The 13,501-nt window shown below is 42.5% G+C and overlaps 1 protein-coding gene across 1 annotated transcript in view; it reads left to right on the plus strand.

The window, feature by feature from the left end:
* Nucleotides 1–13,501, plus strand: part of CACNB2 (calcium voltage-gated channel auxiliary subunit beta 2) — a 402,030-nt gene that overhangs the window by 4,039 nt on the left and 384,490 nt on the right. The window contains exons 3-4 of the mRNA XM_075553410.1: nucleotides 6,424–6,555; nucleotides 8,522–8,614. Of these exons, the coding sequence (XP_075409525.1) occupies nucleotides 6,424–6,555; nucleotides 8,522–8,614 (225 nt within the window). The remainder of the gene's footprint in view (nucleotides 1–6,423; nucleotides 6,556–8,521; nucleotides 8,615–13,501) is intronic.

Genomic DNA, 13,501 nt, shown 5'->3' on the forward strand with positions numbered 1-13,501 from the left:
TTCAAGACCGAGCCAGTTGGAGACTAGAAAGTTTTTTGGTTTTTGTCCGTGACATGCCAGTATCCAGGATCACTTGCCTCTCAGATGTGTGTTCCCAGGTTCTAGGTCGGGGTGGGGGGTTCAGGTTTGCTGCGCTTTGTGAGATGCCAGTTCTGGGCGCTGGGCAAAAGATAAGGTGGCTTTTATGTAAGGCTTTGGCAGGTACCTTTTGTATGACAGACACCTTCAGGTGGCAGTGTAATGAGTTCTGCAGCTTTTATCCCAGCAGGGAAAGGACTTAATTAAGACTTAGTGCTGTGGGCCAAGTGGAGCGTGATTCAAAGAGGTTACCTTTCAGGCATTTCTTTTTTAAAAAATTATTTCTTTTTTGAGAAATGTCTCTTCCTAAACGATATCGACGTGCTGATAGCAGACCTACGTTTGCCAGATTGTAAATTGTGTGAGCGGAGAGCAGGGTATCATTTATCGTAGCAATGGGTGCAAGCGTGAAAAAACGTAATATAATTTATGTGAAGTGTGTGTGTGTGTGTGTGTGTGTGTGTGTGTATTCACTGCCATTAAGCCGATTTCCACTCTGGGTGGTTGAAATTACTTGCTGTAGATACTTTGATACGAAACTCTGGTGATTCAAGTAGTATAGAAGCCAAGCTGTATTAAATTTTTTTTTTAACCACTGAGAAATCAACATGTTAATTTGAAACACATAATACCATCTTGCTTTGAGATGTGCGCACCCTGGTGAACCCAAGAACTTGTGTCATCAGAAATCCGTTTCTTTCATGTGGGCGAAGCAGCCAGATTAGTTTGCCTTGGGCTGTTTGACTTCACCAGCAGAGAGAGGACTATTTGCATTTTCTAGTTCTGCCTGAGGATCTGAATTCTTCCCGGTCACCTATGCTCTAGACTTCCGAATCTATTGAAACGCTTGCCAGGGTAGATGAGAATGAAATATAATCAGGGCCCTTGATTCTTCCAGGGTGAACATTTTGAATATTGACAAAAGAAAATATTGACCAAAGCCAGTGCATGGTGTAAGATAGGAAAATAATAATATCTAATTTATCACGAGTTCACCAGGGTAGGAGGATGGGGTAGGGAGGGAAAAGAGAGGAACTGCTACCAAGGGCTCAAGTAGAAAGAATGTTTTGAGAATGATGATGGCAACAAATGTCCAAATCTGCTTGACACAATGGATGGATGTATAGATTGTGATAAGAGTTGTACGAGGCCCCAATAAAGTGATTTGAAAAAGGAAAAAATATAGCTGTAAGAGTCCCCGATAAAAAGATTTACCAAAAAAAAAAGAAAGGCTATTTAATTACCAAAAAGAAAAGAAAGGTCTTTTAGATGTTCTTTTTTTCTTTGATCTGCCCTAAGAAATTCTAAAAATTTGTATTTTGTCATAAACCTCCTGAATGCCTGGAGTTCCAAATTTGGGATGTCATAAGGCATGATTATAAGACGTTCAAATAGGAGATACTAGTTTACATAAGGGTTCATATCACTTAATCTAAGTTAACACAGGCTGGTGTGCAGCTGCAATGTGAAACAGTTTCAACTGTGAAGACTCAATTTCTGTCTTCAAAGAACTTATGCTCCAGTAGCTACAAACATAAAAAAATATGAAACAATTGCATGACAGAGGCCACAAGGCTTTAGATATGCCTTTAGGCTTCCGCATATTCTATTTGGAGTAATTTGTTCGGATCTCATGGAGGAGGCCACATTTGAGAAAAGATTTGAAGAAAGAGATTTCCGGAGAGCTTCTTAGAGGTGTTGTGGGGTTACACAAAAAGCCAAGTTCAAAGTTTTATTGCACACATTTACAATCTCTAGTTTGAAAAGAGAAAATGATACAGATTTGTCTCAGTTAGGCACCAGACTGGCAGACGATATGAGCCCACATCTTGGAGACTTGAGACCCTGTAGTATTCTTACCAGGAGTTCCTGGGTGGCTCACATGGTTAAGTGTTCAACTACCGAGAGAAAGGTTGGTGGCTGGGAATTTATCCACAGACACCTTATAAAGCAGGTCTGTGGATCTGCTTCTGAAAGACCACAGCCCTAAAGCAAACCAAATCAAACCCAAAACTCCATGGAGGAATTCTACTCTGTACACCTGGGCTGGCTGTAACTAACTGACAGCACCAACAATGTGCTCAAAGCTTATTCAGAAGAGTACAGCTGCAGCTGCTCTGTGGTTCTCAACCTTCCGAATGCCGTGACCCTTTAATACAGCTCCTCATGTTCTGGTGACCCCCCGACCATGACATTATTTCCGTTCCTTCTTCATGACTGTCATTTTGCTGCTGTTATGAATCAGGCAATGCCTGTGAAAGGGTCGTCTCCGAACCCTGTGCATAGACAGGAGAGGTGATAAGGCCCGGACAAGCTACTGAAATGGACACAAGGGCTAAAGGCCGGAGACATTCAGTGGAATCAATCAATCTGCAGGAATTGGAAAGTAGTTGCTTAGTTATGGGAGAAGGGGGAGAAAAAAAATGGGTTTTATCCGGCGATACGAACTAGGAATATTCAACTGCATCGGCACCTATCAGTTCCTTGACTTTCTCAACCTTTGGCAAACTGAAAGCGATTTTACTTGAGTGGTGATGTTCCGCACACCCGTTATTCGAGAGAAACATTGCTTTGTTTATTTTATATATCACGAATCAAAGCGTGACGGGGCTGTGTGAAACCTGGCAAAGCTGTCTAGCGCATCTCTGTTTGAGCAAGACAGGCCAGCAGTGAACCGGCTTGGTGGAAGGAGGCTGGTGTAGGAGAATCCCCCTTTGTCTGCACCTCGGAGTAATAGTAAATTCCATTTCCATTGCCACGTGAAACCTTGAAACAATCACCGAGTTCAAGAATCAATTTTCTTTTCACCTCCAGGCTATAGTGCTGGTGGGTTTTGTATGAATAAAATAAAACGTTTCGAGTGGAAGACTGCCCGTATTTCATTTTTTGTATCAGTACTCCTGCTTGGGGGCGGGGGGCATTGCCCTACAGTGCAGCCCCTCAACGGATATGAAATACACACACTGCTTACATGAAAGATGCAATGGCAAATTCAAGAATGTCCGGCTTGAGCAAAACACACTCCTTTCAAGGTAACCTGTTGAGCAGTGCAGTGCGACCTTGGATGCGTTGCCTGCAGAGGGAAAAAAAACATACAAAAACAAAATAGGAGTCACTATCCAAAGCCCTACATCTCCACTGCCCAGTTCAGTAGCACCAGCTTCGTGGGGCCACGGAACACTTGAAATGTCCAAATTGACATGGCTTAGAAATGGTAAAAACACCAGACCCCAAAGGCTTCGTATGAAATGAAGAAAACATTTCCTTAATAATTGATATTCTGGTTACATGCTGAAATGGTTATATAGAGAGAGTATAATGATGATTTCACCTATTGCTCTTTATCCTGTAGCTCTAGTCTAGAGACTTAAACTCTCCTGTCTCTGACACAATCTTTCTCATCGACATCGCTGTTCTAAATGACAGACCTAGGAGTTCATGAATGGATGTTGCCCCAAGAAAGCTGGGTGGATGGGAAGCAGGGGCAAGGGCTTGGGGAAAGGACAGCAGAGGAAATGCACAAGGGCCAAGGGCAGTATCTCAGCACAGCAGGCTGCAAAGAGCTTGTAACCGGCACCTCCAGTCATACCTGAAAATGAACAGACAGTAACCAGAGGGCCTGTTTGTTTTGCTCCTAGCAACCGATCCCAGCTGGCTCCACCCCAGCTGAGTTTGCCAGAAGCTTTTGAGCATGTTGTAGTAATATAGCCTGGTAATGGCGACATCCTGGCTTGCTGTAGCAGGGATTTTATCTCCAAAGGGCAGCAGCCCCTTTCCCGTGGCTCTTCACCAAGTGGGCACAGTTTTCCAGAAAAGGTTTTATGTCTGTGTTACAAGTTCGTCTTTTGCCATCTCCAAACTTCATTGTTTTACTAAAGCCTATGCACCATCGCTCTTCTATCGCCTTGTGTTTTTGTTCTGATATGCCCACTATTTTCATTTCTAGCCCTTTGATTAGGTAAGGGAGAATTTGTCAAACCTGCCGATCAATGGCTGGGTGTGTCTTGAAAGTCAGACTCTGACCAGAGGAGTGTTTCAGTTTTCTGTACTTATTCATTCTCCTCCTCCTCCTCCTCCCCTTCTCCTCCTCCTCTACCTCCTCCTCCTCCTCCTCCTCCTCCTCTTCTTCTTCTTCTTCCGTTTTGGTAAGAAAAGATTTCACTGACCTGCTGCTGTATTCTGTTCCCTTGAATTGTTTAAGTATCTAGGGTGTTGCCGTGAGTTCCTCAAAAGAAAGGTGCACAACATATGTTAAGCCTGTAGGTCTGTGTTGGCATCATCCGTTTTGTTTCTGAGGGATGCTTCCACATTCTACAAATAGTCTGTGGGGGAAAAAAATAGTCTGTGGGCGTACCCTTCACTTTAACAATCCCAGGGAGATAGATTTAGTTATTACTCCACAGGGCCCTGTGTAGAGTCCTCTCTACATCTGGGTGGAGGCGAATTGGGCAGAAGGCAAGGTCGACCCTTCCTGACCCTTCTCTTGTACACGCTGTGACAGACCCTTATCATGATTCCATGCAACAGAGTAGAACTGACTTGTAGGGGTTTCTTGCCTTCTGTTTTAACAGGAGTAGAAAACCGGGCCTTTCTGTGGCGAGACGGCTCGGTGAGTTTTCATTGTAAACCTCTGAGATAACAGCCGGGAGTGTAGACGTGGTGCCACCAGGGATTCTTATTTCACAAAGGGAATAGTTAATAAATGGACGTGAGTCACTTTTTGGACTGTGTTCCAAGGGGATGCTCATGTCTGCATTCGGGAGGAAGAACCTTCCTGTAACACTTTGCTTTGGGGTCAGACCATAACCCCTCTCCAATCTCCCTTTTCTTTCCCATATCCTAGGCTGCTCTAATGGCAATATATCTTTTGCATATATTGAAGGGAGAGAATAGTGTCACTAAAAAAATCAGAAAAATGAATGGGTATTAATTTAGCCGCAATTGAAATAACCATTTAACTAACAAACTATACTTCTTTCCCAATTTCGTCAACCTACTATTTGAACATTTTAACTTATCCATCTTATTTTCACTGAAGGGATGTTTAGTCTTGACTCTTCTTTTTATTTTTGTTTTTCAGCTGAAGCACTCTAGTTTTATTTCAAGGCTGTAAAGTAAGCAAACTAACAAGCCAATACAGTAAAATGGATTTAATTTTAAGGAACATTTGCTTTGTAACAGTAGTGTAACTTTTCGCTCACATTTTTTATAAGCACTGAAAAGCCAACTGTTGGCTTTCCAAAAAGGTTGGCTTTGTTCTTGGCCTAAGATTGCTGTCTGTGAAAAAGTTGGTTATTGACTAGTCTGTGTACACCTAAGATAACTTATCACCGCGGTTAGTCAAATAGCAGAAGAGAAGCCTCCTTGAGCAGTTCTCTTTATTGCTTTAAGAAGGATGATACATGACGAATGTAGATGAGTGATGACACTGTTATGCCATGACCAAATTAATCATTCAATACACCTCTCATCATGAATTTGAATGATTAAAGGACAAGCTGTTTCTCTCGGGCTGTTTCTCTAAACAATGACTGCTTTGCTTGCAGTCGTTCTGTGGTTCATAAATTTCCAGCATGCAAACTGCCCTTTGACAGTTGGAAACTATAATCGTTCTACTTTTGCTACATTGAACAGGGTATTCCTAAGAACGCCCCATATCAAACTCTTTGTGCACAGTACACCCAAGGGCTTAAAAGGGTTGGTGAGACTTTTAAACTAGCTAACTAGATCCCCGGAGCAGTCGCAGTGTTTACACCCAATTAGAAACCAAAAGACTAGCAGTCAGTGATGCTGGAGAAGAAAGACAATCTACTTTCACAAGATGAAACAAGTGAAAAGCAAAAACGTGTGGCTGTCGCGTGTATTCTGACTCAAGGCAATTGGAGGCACTTTCTGGTGCTGTCCAGAATTTTCTTGGCTGTCATCTTTATGGAAGCAGATTGTAATCATAATGGCAATAGATTGCCAGGCTTTTCTTCCACAGCACTACCAGTTCTTTTGGTTCGTAGTTGAGATCAGCCGGTTTGCAGGCATCAGACAAGGAGCCCAGGGGGCACGGTGGCTTTGGAGGAGGCCTGCTAGCTGCAAGCTCAGCAGTGTGAAGCCATCAGCCCCACTGCTGGAGAAAGAGGTCTTCCATTCCCGTAAAGGTGCGCAATCTTGATTCTAATCGGTCTCTAGGTTGCTGAGTCAGAATTGACTCAATGGCAGTGGGTTTGGTTTTGAGTTGGCATCAAACCCCCTTTGGATGCATGCATACCATGTCATGCATGCGTTCCACTCTACAGCAGAGGCTGAGGGCTTCGGCTGGACCTGAATACTTTGGACATTGTGTGGCTCTCACAGTGTGAACGTGTGACCAGTGATGAAAAAGCTTCCACACCAAAGCAGCTGAGTAGTAAGTTAGACTCATTGAAAAATGCCCAGACTGATGACAGTGATAGAATTTCAAAGCCGCTCTCCACCCATTCCAAAATGGTACTGGGATGACTTGTCAATGTCACGGTGAGCTCACTCATCTTCGTTCTTAAAGACAATGCATGCTTCTCATGCAGATAAGGAACACATTGACCATAGAGTCTCCTCCCTTAGGGAACATGATAAGTCTCAAAAGTGCCTTCAAGGTAACAGGTGTTTATTTTTTATAGGAATAATGTAAAAAAATTTTTTTTTAAGTTTTATACTTTCAGAAACATTTCATGCTTTATTTTAGCTTTCTTAAGCCTTGGAAGACTCTTCTGTCCCAACCTTTGCATAATTGGAAAAGAACATTGTCGGAAGAATGTTATTTTTCAACAGTGTACTGGATGATGTTTACTTAAGTAAGAATAAGCTGTTAAGGGAGGAGAACCTTGAACATTGCATTGTGAAAGGGCAACCTCTGAAGTCTCTGCTTTTGTGAAGTTGAGAGTTAGTTAATCAGATGCCATGGCAACCATTTGCATGATATAAATCCATAGAAACTTTGATGAGACCGAACTTAACTTTTGGGGTTTTTACCCCCCTTAAGATTCTATCATCCTCTCACTGATTGCAAATTCCTCTAAATTACTCATAACACAAATGTTTGTAATAGATTTTCACTAACCCAAGTGCCATGTATATTATGGTTTATGAGTTATTTCCAATTTAATGAGAGCCATATGAATCTATAAAACATGACAAAGTATCATTTTAAAGATCCAAGGGAGGTTTCTTAAAAATAAACACATTCTATAAATTCTGATTATTTAATGCTATGTCTCCATGTAATAGTTCTAAAGCAGATTGTACACGGTCGCCCAATTCAATTCCCCCTTTGCAAGCCTCATGTTGCAGCAACCCTAAATTCAGCAGCATCAAGCTTTGCCCCGTCCTGGGCCAGCTTCACCATGGAGTCATGTCTGAGCTCCTTACTGCACACACTGCTGAGGGATCCTTTCCTCCCAATACTCTAGTTATTGAGGGATTTTTAGTCTTTTCCCCTGATCATCTATATTATCAAGCCAGATGGCCTTTCCAGGGAATGGTTTCTCCTGATAACATGCCCACAGGACATGAGATCAAGTCGCACCATCTTTGTTTCTAAAGAGCATTTTACCGTATGTAAATATTACCATATATACTCGACTATAAGCCAAGTTTTCCAGCACTTTTTTCCTCCAGCACACTTTAATGCAGTTTTTAATGGTAAAATTAGGTGCCTTGGCAGGTGGATATTTGGGTCTGCTCTTACTCGAATATATAGGTACCTTTCTAAATATAGACCATTTTTGAATCCTTACCATGTGCTGTACGTTATGCTAACTGCTGTAAATCGGTAGCCTCATGTAACACTTGCAAGAGCCCTGTGAGATTGCACTGCCCCCGCTTTAAAGATAAGAAGACTGATGTTTAAAGAACTGAAGACCTTTCTTCGTGGCCGGTCATAGACGGTATTACAACCTCTGAAATTCAGGGTTGAACTGTTTTTAACTTGTCTATAAAGGTATACTATTTGCAGCGATTTTTTTTCTGCGCCTAGATTTACACCTAAATCACCTTATAGCTCGCTTCTAGTGCTTTTGTAGTTCTTGTAGATGCACTAGAAAAGAGGAAGGTTATTTGTCAATGTTTGTGCTTAGCCTCATGCTATTAGTAAAACAATTCATCTGGCCTGTTACTATCTGTTCCTAAAGGCTTATTTTAAAATGCTTGATCTTCAGTAGATTTTGCCTCTTGACCATTAACTTATTTACAAATCCCACACATTGTTTTGATTCACCCGTCTGTAAATTCTTTGTCTGGAAACCTTTCCTCTTGACATGCTCGGGGTTGAAATAATATTTTATGATTCCAATAAGAATTAATAACTTTCTGTCTATGCCTAACGGGTGGTAATTTATTGCTTGTTTTGGCTTTTGGCATTTTCCTATGCAAAGGGCTAGTAATAATCTCTTTTGTCGTCTCTCTTTTTTTTTTGTAGTCATATGGAAAAGGAGCTAGAAGCAAAAACAGGTTTAAAGGATCTGATGGGAGCACGTCATCTGACACTACCTCAAATAGTTTTGTTCGTCAGGTAAGGTACTTCTTGAATTCGCGGTCTTTTTTTTTTTTTTTTTTTGAATTCGCGCTCTTATGATGTGTATTCAGATACATTTAGTTGTTCGTTGGGTTTTGCTTTTTTTTCTTTTTCAAAAGTTGATGCCCATCCTCTAGATTTACATAATATCAGTATACTTAATTATCGTTCAAATGAAAATGGTGCGATTAAATGTCATAATTAAGCTGTTTTAATTAAGTGAGAGTGGATAAGAATTACATTCTTTCTTGCAAACTTGGGGAAAGACTCGGCTAGCATCTATTACAAAGATTTCTTTAGCACAAAGTGAGTAAACTCCAGAAGAAGTGTTTCTAAGATTGTTGTTTTTGTTGTTGTTGTTTTAATGGGGGTGGGGTCAGCGTGGAAGTGCCTGTGTTGTCAAGTGTGAAGTTGAGATAAGGCCTTTCTTCTCTAGTTGGAGTTTTCCATGTCTTCCCATTTGGGGCTTGTATGGAAAAAGAGAGCATGAATCTTGGTCTTGAAGTGATTGAAGCGACGCAGGTTGGATAGGGCATGTGATGTCTTTGAGACTTGGTTTGAATGAGTGCTGACTTTGGAGTTGCCGCCCGCATCACTCATGTGTGGTGTGCTTCTGCCCAGCAGTCTGGATCTACCCTCTAGACTAAACAGGCAGTGTCAGGCTGCCTGACGTATAAACACCGTTCTGTATGTTACTGAAAGGCTTTATTTAGTAAATAGCGGCAGAACACAGGCAACCAGACCTCTGAGGGTCATGTGTCCAGAGTAAAGTCTCACAAGGTTCAGGTGAGCAGCTGTCTATACCTAACACCTCTCAGTGGAAAAGTAACAAGAGAGAAGAAGGCACAGGGCCGTACCTGCTTTCCTAGCTGCATTAGAACCAGTTCTGGCCAATGCTGCCATGAATAATTTCTGTTCGGGGCAGCTCATTGACCAACACATTGGCTGTCCACCAATGTCCAGCCACTGTATCACTTTTGGATGCCGTTTTCACCCGTAGCTTCAGGCACTTCTCAGCATGGCCGTACCTTCCACGTCAGCCCTGTTTCTTTGGAATGAGGGTGTTCTGTCAATCCTTTCGGCGGGCCTTGGGGCTTTATTGCGGCGGTAGGGGGGAGGTGGGTGGAGGTGGCAGTGGTCTTTGTTCTGTTGACTACCATTAACCTCTGCTTGCTTTCTGTACAGTTCCCCTGAGCCTCCCTTCCCCCACCCTGCCGCTCTCACATTAGCAGCAATGAGGCTGAAACGTGTTTGTTCACCTGCTGCATCCCTGGGATTGTGTTGTTAGGGGATGACCGCCTCTTTATACCGTCCTTACGCAGACAAATGTGCCCTCTTGAGCCATCAGTCCATACCAACTGTGTGTCCGTAATCCCTCTTAGTATAACGATGAGAAAAATAATCGTGTGGTGTATGTCCATTGAGAATTGTTTGGGTCTAAGGACGTTAGAAAAGGCATTGGGTTAGAAAGAGCAAACCTTTTTTGCTCAGAAACTGCTAGATTTGGGGTGGGGTGGGGGGGAGCAGGCAAATCCAGATGGGGCCCAGCCTTAGAGCGATGTTCGCTGGTGTCAGGAGGTCCCCTGAGGTGGTTAGAGGAGATGCAGGCACGTGTGGTGGCTGACAGCATTGGGAGCGGGGTGAGGGCAGGGGGTGGCCTGAGTGGCTCAGAATGGATCAAGAGGGCATTGGGAAATAGTTACTTAGCTTGGGTGAGTCAGATCGAGGAAACTTACCTAAGGCCTTTGCCATGTCAAGCATCCATATTTATTTCACCTGACAGACAGAGGTTGAGCCTGGGGCGCTTTAATCTGCAACTCGGAGTCTCCATATCAGGGCTGAACAGTCAGGGGCATGAGTCAGGGGAAAAAAAGAAGCTTCTTAGTGCATATAATAGTTGCAGTAAAGTGACACAAGATGACATGTCACTCTTAAGACCTTACCATTCTAGCTTTACAAACAGGGGGAAACACTGGGCAGTCTTTGTAATGTTGAGATTTCAAAACTTTTAGAACATGAAAACATACCTAGAGAAATATAATTAAATAGTTTTCATAAATAGAAGACTCAGTTATATATGCTTAAGCTCCAAAATAGACATGTTTCTTTTTCTCACTTTTAAGATAAACTTTCTTTTTGTTGTTGTTGCTTTAAGCTTCTTTTTTTAACCCCTAACAGTTTTAGCGGCACCTAATTTACATATCATACAATTGAGTAGTTCAGTAATTCAATCATATCAAGGGGAATTGTCCAATCACCACCACATCTATCCTAGAGCATCCCCCTTCACCCCGCCATGGTTACATCACCTTCAATATGAGTTGTACAATCGCGATCAGTTCTAGTGCTCCCTCCCCCCTCCTACCTTCATGATTTACTCCCCAAATCCCCTTCCTCTCCCTATAGCCCACCCCCACCCCTGCATTCCCTGTAAACACCGTGTATCATTTACTATCATGATACATCCACTCCTGTGCATCACAGATGGGAAACCCAACTGAAAACAATGAAAAACAAATTGCACTAAGGTGGTAAGGATAAGATCACATTTAGTGTAAAGACAAAAATAGAAATAATGCATGAGAGGGAGAAGATCCCCAGCAACATTTAAAAAGCCAGGGAAGAAATTTCTGTCCTGGAACAACTAAGATATCCTTCTACCCAGAACAATTTCAGGTCATTTCTATAGGGAGGCCAAATGGCCAAATGTTTGATCCACCACCATCAAGATTACCCTGGTCTCTGCCTGACAGTGAGACTGTTCGGGACCCTTGCCTTTGCCCAGAGCAGATCTGTCAGTGACTAAGTCTGACTTAATAGTCTGAAGATGGGTTTGGGGCTCCCACTGTTCTCGATACCCCTCCACAAATGTGGTATTACTAATTCTAGCGCTGATACGATTCTCTTCACCATCTTTGAATTTTGTAATTGTCAATCCTTGGATCACACAAGCAGGTGTGATTCTTCTGTGTGACTCCTAGCTTAGATGGATGTTTGTTTGAATACAAGCCTTTAAGACCCCAGATACTATTCTGATTGACAGCTGGGCACCAACCTCTTCTTCAGCACACTTTGCTGTAGCACCCTTATTTTCAGTGATCATTGCGTGTAGGTGAATAGTCGAGCAGGACCATGATGTAGGAAGAAATTGTTCTAAAGATGGAGTTAGTATTTAGTGGGAGCCCAGAACTCATTCCTGAATCTATGCTTTTTCATTTCTTTTCTGTGACTTGGGAATTAATACGTATGTCATATCATTCCATAGTTCAGTCATGTCAAACATAATTGTACAATTGCTTCCTTAATCAGTTACCAAGCATACTTTTTCTTCCTGGGCTTCTTGACAGTATCTCCCTCCTAGCTCCCCCATCCCTCTATATTGACCCTCCTCTCAAGCCCCTGTTGTTTTCTTTCCCCATAGTATCAATTGTCCCTGGGTTTCGTTTACCGAGAAACAGTGAAACTAAAACACAGCTTACAGAGGGCCTGTGATGACCATTCTGATACATTGTACTTTTGTTTGTGTATATGAGGGTGTATCTCAAAGCTGTGCTGCCATTGGGCCTCATCCTCTTGAAGCTTTAAACTTCTGAATTGTGCATTGAGTGAAGGATTAAAGGGCAAATCCATCTTCCATTCAACCATCCTTACATGTTTCCTTCACATCACTCATTGTAGTCCCGGCAATGTCACACCACTCATCCCACATCTACCCTGCGTTCCTGCTCCTTCCATGTGCCAAACATTGCACAGGGAGTGAGTGTCCAGTCTGACGAGTTTCACAAGGTAAAATACCCGGGTGTAGAATCAAGTCAGGAAACAGATAATCGAACCTTTCTCAATCACCATCTCATCCTTTCTCACCAAAGGTAACTATTACCCTTTATTCCAATAATATAGATTACTTTTGCCTGCTTTTTTTTTAAGCGTTATCCAAATGGAGTCATTTTATGCCTGAGTTCTTTTGCTCAACATTGTTGTTGGTGGTGGTTGTTAGGTGCCTTTGGGTTCATTCTGATTCATAGCAACCCTATAAAACAGAATGAAACACTGCCTGGTCCTAGCCATCCTTACAGTTGAGCTTACATTTGGAACCATTGTGGGCCGCTGTGTCAATTCATCTTGGCGAGGGCCTTTCTCTTTCTCATTGCCATGCCACTTTGCCAAGCATGATGTCCTTCTCTAGGGACTGGTTTCTCCTGACAACATGTCCAGGGTACATGAGATGAAGTCTCACCATCTTTGCCTCAAGGGGCATTCTGACCATACTTCTTCCAAGGCATATTTATTGACTCTTAGCAGTTCCTGGGACTTCCAATATTCTTCACCAGCACCTTAACTCAAATGCTTGGATTCTTCTTCAGGCTTCCTTATTCAATACCCAGCTTTCACATGCATGTGAGGTGATTGAAAATACCATGGCTCATGAGCAAGGTTGAGAACCACTGTTCAGAGCTCTATGAACCCCCGATAAAGTGATTTTATAATAAAAACAAAAACAGTTCGGTGTTGGATTGGGCTCTCTAGAGAAACAAAGCCAATAATGCGTGTTCATGTGTAGAATGAGTTTTTTTATTGATATGAATTACACATTTGACGTAGGTGAGTTCACTATCCTGTGGGTCAAATGTAGCTGAAGGCTTCTCTCGCTTGCATGGCTGCAAAAGTTGATAAACAGGAAGCAGAATGGCCACAGGCTGGTGGATACACAGGTTAGTGCATCTAGTGTCAGCAGAATGAATCCAAGATTGGCAGTTTGGCGATGACTTCAGGGATTGGCAGACCACACAGTAGATAGATGAACCAGTCACAGGATCCAGCTCCAGCAGATGAAAGGGCAAAAGAGAACTTGACCCTGCTTACCTGCGATATTGATCAATGATA

The sequence above is a fragment of the Tenrec ecaudatus genome, chromosome 6 (genome assembly GCF_050624435.1).
Source record: "Tenrec ecaudatus isolate mTenEca1 chromosome 6, mTenEca1.hap1, whole genome shotgun sequence".
Lineage (NCBI taxonomy): Eukaryota > Metazoa > Chordata > Mammalia > Afrosoricida > Tenrecidae > Tenrec > Tenrec ecaudatus.